The 5,887-nt window shown below is 38.5% G+C and overlaps 1 protein-coding gene across 1 annotated transcript; it reads left to right on the forward strand.

Annotated features, from left to right (window-relative positions):
* Window positions 343–2,046, forward strand: LOC107609641. The gene is made up of 4 exons (XM_016311647.1): window positions 343–1,141; window positions 1,237–1,312; window positions 1,410–1,590; window positions 1,702–2,046. Exons 1-4 carry the CDS (start codon window positions 343–345, stop codon window positions 2,044–2,046), a joined length of 1,401 nt encoding a protein of 466 aa, XP_016167133.1.

Below are 5,887 nucleotides of genomic sequence, written 5' to 3' on the forward strand. Positions count from 1 at the left end.
AATAAGTATTTGTTAGTAAATTATTTAAATATAAATAGTTTGTAGGGATTTATTATAATTGATGCAGTAAAAAGTTGTGTTACCTTTATATTCGAATGTTTAAATATTTGTGTTTTCTAATTTGGTTGCATGGCTGTTCTGGTGGCAGAAATTCCTTTTCTTGCAGATGGTGAATTTGCCGTTGGGATGGAATTCAGTTCCAGGGAAGCTGTTATTAAAGCGATAAAAGAGTATACCATACAAAGAAACGTAGATTACCGGGTGTATGAGTCTGAGCCGTTGACATTTTATGCGAAGTGTACACAGTATGGGTCTGGGTGTGATTGACTTATCCGGGTTAGCATGATCAGCCGAAAGTACTGTTGGGTTATAAGGAGGTATAATGGCAGTCACACATGTACCAGAGCCACAATTTCTCAGGATCATTCAAAGCTGGATTCGACCACGATTGCAGAAGCAATTAAGCCGTTGGTTGAGGCTGACCCCGCCTTAAAGGTAAAATCAGTTATAGCAGAGGCGCAATCGAAGTTCAACTACACTGTTAGTTATCGGAAAACATGGTTGGCTAAACAAAAGGCAGTTGAAAAAATATTTGGAGGTTGGGAGGCATCGTACGAAGCGTTGCCTATATGGTTTGAGGCAATGTGTCACAAGGAGCCGTCGGCTGTTGTTCATTTTGAGACTATGCCTGCATACCAAGGCGATGACTTGGTGACTGATATTCGGGTATTGCATCGTGTCTTTTGGAGTTATTACCCCTGCATTAGAGCTTTCAGACATTGTAAGCCAGTTGTCCAGGTGGATGGGACTCACTTGTACGGAAAGTACAAGGGTTGTCTACTAGTGGCGATGTCACAGGATGGTAACAACAATATCGTACCAATTGCGTTTGCAATTGTGGAGGGAGAGACTTCAGATGCGTGGCACTTTTTTCTGAGTAACCTTCGTCAGCATGTTGTCACTCAGGATGGTGTGGGACTGATATCCGACCGTCACGAATCCATAAATGCAGCTGTGGAAAGGAGTAATGGGGCTTGGTCACCTCCGAGAGCCTTTCATATGTTTTGCATCAGGCATATAGAGTCGAATTTTCTGAGAAAATTTAAGGCGCCGTACTTGCAGAAACTGGTCGTCAACATAGGTAACACTCAGAATAGTTAACTAATTTAGTATCAGATTTCCATTCAATTCGTGTCTTCACCGCTATTGTTTTAAATATTTCTTTATATCCTGCAGGATATTCGAGGACGGTGCGGGAGTACGAGGTGCGTTACCAACGTTTACGAGAACGGGGGGAAGCCTACACTGACTGGTTAAACCGAATCCCCGGGAATAGTACGCGTTGGCATTTGATGGTGGATATCGATGGGGTCATATAACGACAAATCTTGTGGAATGCATCAATTCAGTCTTGAAGGGCGCACGCAATCTCCCCGTGACTGCCCTTGTGAAGGCAACATTCTACAGGTTGAACGAGTTGTTACCCGAAAAAGAGCGGAAGCGGAAGCCCGGATTAATGCGGGCCATGTGTTTTCTGATGTCGTGACATCGAAGTTGCATGCAAACCAACTTGCATCAGGAAATATTCAGGTTAGTTGCTTTGACCGGCAGAATGAGGTATTTGAGGTGCGTGAGATGCCAAGTTGACTGGAGTTTGCAGTGGACCTACGTGTCCTTCGATGTGACTGTGGTGAGTTTCAGGTGGACCGGATCTCCTGTCGACATGTGTTTGCATGTTGTGCCAACCAGCGACTGGATTGGCAAGTGTATGTTCATGATGTGTATAAGATGGACCAAGTCAGGCCGGTGTACCGAGCAAGGTTTAGGCCACTAGGTAACCCCACTACATGGCCTGTTTACAACGGACCTCGGTTCATCCCAAATCCGTTCTTGAGACGCGTCGGAAAAGGTCGGCCAAAAATGACGCGCTTCTTGAATGAGATGGACACGCGAATGTTACGTCGGCCTAGGCGATGTACGATATGTGGAGCTGAGGGACACAGTCGTGGCAGATGCCGTCAGCAGGGTGGTACAAATGCCAACTAAGATCATTAGTAGATTCATTTTCTGAGATGACATTATATATGTGGCAATATATGGTTTGTCATTAGTTGTCCATCTGAGTTAAGCAAGTATGACTTAAGTAACTTGTTCTGTAGCATTACTCTCCTTCTGTTGGACTTAGTTTCTAATCTTCAATTAAGAAAAATGTGAAATAAATTAGCCCCTTTAATGTGCAATTTCAAAACTTAATTCATCTTATATTTTTCCCCCTTAAGTGAAGACCAAACTGTCATTTTATTTTGGTTCTAATGGTAAAATTTTATGGATTTTTTAATTTAAAAAAAATATTTATCCAAATAAATTAGATTACAAAAATTTTACAAGTTTAGACATTTAGTTGCGTTTTTGCATGTTGCAACTGTAAAAATGAAATTTACATGATTTTTTTTAGCCCATTTAAATGAAAATAAACCGGAATATTTATGGTTTATTTTCAATTTTTGATAGGCTGAAAATGCAAAAATTATTATTTTTTATTTATTTTTGTTGACACCACAAATGAAAAGCAAGTATGACTTAAGTAACTTGTTCTATACATTACTCTCCATCTGTAGCATTTTATAGTATGACATCAATTAATACATAGTCCAAATATTTAATCCCTGCAATAACTTCATAAATACATAAATTCCCTAAACAAACCATCTACTAACACATAGTTCATAAGTCCAAATTATTAATACATAAATACCCTATATAAACCATAGTCCAGATCATTATTAAAACATAAATACTCTAAGCATAAACAAGAACTCTAAGCATTGTCCATATTTTTTAAAGCATAAATAAGAATATTACACCACAACTACTTTCTCATTGCCCACTTTACATCATTCACGAAGTTCTTGCATTTTTTGCGGCCTTTTTGAACACAGATGGCGTGTATCGGTTAGTGCTACGACGCGGTGGATCAATCCTCAGATTGTAACCTTTGCCTTTGTCATCCGGAGTTTGTGACCGGCCTGTATAAAAAATAATAAAAACAATTAAATATCATGTCATTAGGCAGTCAAACCAACATGGATACCATTTATGAACACAAAATGAATAGCAAATCAAACATGTAAAGGAAAATACGAAGCATAATACCATCATTTCGGGATTTCTCATCCTCATCGGACTCCTCTATTTCGTCATCATCATCATCGTCCACGTCATCCGGGTCATCTACTAGATACGCATTAATATCTTGCTCAACTGGGTTAGCATCTTCTTGTAGTGGTCCCATGTCGACACAGTTAGGATTTTGACTATTAAGAACTCCGCGTCCACCTACACTTCTACTAGAGTCAACAGATACAAACCCTCCGGAAGCGACCGATGAGGTATGGCACGGGAGCCTCGCATCCAATGAATACCTACCTGCCAAGAACTCAGGCTGGTTGCCATATTATGGTTGTCCTGCATCTCCAGCCATGAACTCAAGCAATTGGCTAAAAGAACCTCCTTCTACGGGTTCAAACTGTGACATACCCCAATACTGTTGAGGCGTTGGAAATGACGGGGAGAACTGTGTCTGAGGTACATACTGACTTGAGAACTGAGGTTGTTCTTGCGGAAGTGGATTCGAAGTGGGAGGTGGCACCGATTGTGGCTCTAGTTCCTCATTGTCATTATCCGCATCCTGACTATCCTCATCCATATCCTCACCACCATCATCCATATCCTGATTACCCTCATCCATATCCTGATTATCCTCATCACTATCTTGACCCACAAGATTCGACAAGTTCAAGTGGTCCCCATATTTTGACCGGTACCATTACATATAAGTTTCCAGTGGATGTTGTGAAGGCATGGGAAGCTCAGAAAGAACGTAGTGATACCTGTTTGTCCAATGCATAACCCATTTTGAATGACTCGGTGTTGTGGCCCAGTTAAGATTCTTAGGACCAGTCAGGACTTTTCCATGCGCCTTTTCCAGATTCTGCTCCTGCTGAGGTACTCCCTGAACTAAACCGAACTGTCGCCTATACCTATCGGTAGCATGCCACTCGATACATTCAAATGACACCAACGGAACAGTAGCGGACCACACAACCGACTGCATATAGATCTCAGGAGGAATTATGTTTGGATCCATGCGATCCACAGCATATGCAACCCACACAAACTGGGAAAAATAAAGGAAACTCATGATTACAACCCAGAATATCATATTCAATAAAAATGCCTCATAAAAATGCCCGAAAGTCATAAATCTTTAATTAAAACACACCTAGCCTTCCTGCAGTTCATCAAAGGCCTTCCTAAAGTGAGCTAGATTCAAATATCTATATCTTCGGTCACCACGCTCCCAGTTATGCCATCTAATATCATATATTCAATTAGCTAAACTAAATTTTAAATATAATGCTACGGGTAGATTGTAACGTAACATTACCTGTTGGCTAGTGGAAAACTGTGGGGTTCTCTGGGGAGCGGGGATAGATATGGAAGTCGGATCCAAGCCCAACCGAGCAGAAATGTTATTGGACCATCTATTTCCTTACAGTTATAACGAGATGCCCTGCATAACCCCCTGTAGAGGTGTGCTAGGCATGCCGAACCCCAGCTATAGTGTCCAATACTAGCAAAATCACGAAGCAAGGGAAGAAACTTCCAGTGCACACCTGCTCCAGATTTATCCCCAAACAAGATAGTCTCGATGTGCAACATAATATGGCACTTCACATACCTCTGTATACTTAATTCATCAGTCAACTGAATGTTTTCTTTTAGTTCCCGAAGCCAAGTCAGTTTGATGCAGCATCCTCTACACTCCGACTTACGCGGTGCCACGCCAAATTGAAGCAAACATTCTGCCTCCAACGCTAAGAAACTACTCATTGTCATCCCAGTAACTGGAAGACCATCCATCGGGAGACCAAGAATTAGAGCAGTCTTCAAGAGTTACGGCACACTCACCAATTGGAAGGTGAAACGTATGTGTATTTGAGTGCCACCGTTCTATTAGAGCATTCACGAGTGCTTTCTGATTTTGTACGACACCAATTTGAGATGCATGATAGAATCCAGTGACTCGTAAATGGTCCTCCACCCGATCGTTGTACCGATCCGGCGGAATTGGATGGTCACAGGTCAACATTCTTAATTTCTACAAACATAACAAGTTATTAGTCAACTAACAAACTATTGCTAATTTACTACTGCAAAGCAATAATTTTTATACTACATACACTTATAAACAAAATCTTCACAACTAAGTAAACAACAAATATTACTTGAAACCAAACATCTCTTATAAATTATTTGACTTAATTTGACTAAAACAAATAATTACTACTTCCAAAATGATTTATTAATAACATTAACTAATAGATACAAATACATAGATAATACATAGATATACATACTTTTCAAATCAAATCTCAATAAAATTAGTAAATCAGAGATAGTTTTTGTTTTTTTTTATTTACGATATATCAATAATTTCTCTAAATAATAACATTATTATTATTTGTTTTAATAATTACCTATTAGCTATTACTTAAATAAATTTAAACACATATTTCAAAATTTTTAAAAATATTAATAATTATCGTCAATATCTTCTTAAATTCATTTTCTAATAACAACAATACTTAACTTTTCTAACATTGATAATTACAATTAACTACAATAAAATAACACACTTTTATAAATTAATACTAATAACCATTCAGTTCTTATTTATTACTATGTCTAACTGTTCCTTCTAGTTACAATAACATTTAATAATAACGTAACAATTACAAATAATTAAAAATTTATAAAATATTTCAAAAAAAAATCGTATCCAAAAATTAATAACAATTAATTTTTAACTGTAATTTTTTAAATA

This window comes from Arachis ipaensis, chromosome B01 (genome assembly GCF_000816755.2).
Source record: "Arachis ipaensis cultivar K30076 chromosome B01, Araip1.1, whole genome shotgun sequence".
Lineage (NCBI taxonomy): Eukaryota > Viridiplantae > Streptophyta > Magnoliopsida > Fabales > Fabaceae > Arachis > Arachis ipaensis.

What these genes read in the sequence shown, in the direction of transcription:
- LOC107609641 (XM_016311647.1), top strand. Translation starts at nt 343, where the DNA reads ATGATCAGCCGAAAGTACTGTTGGGTTATAAGGAGGTATAATGGCAGT. An exon ending in GAAACTGGTCGTCAACATAG is followed by an intron (nt 1,142 to 1,236) that starts GTAACACTCAGA and finishes TATATCCTGCAG; the next exon opens with GATATTCGAGGACGGTGCGG. An exon ending in TTGCATCAGGAAATATTCAG is followed by an intron (nt 1,591 to 1,701) that starts GTTAGTTGCTTT and finishes GGTGAGTTTCAG; the next exon opens with GTGGACCGGATCTCCTGTCG.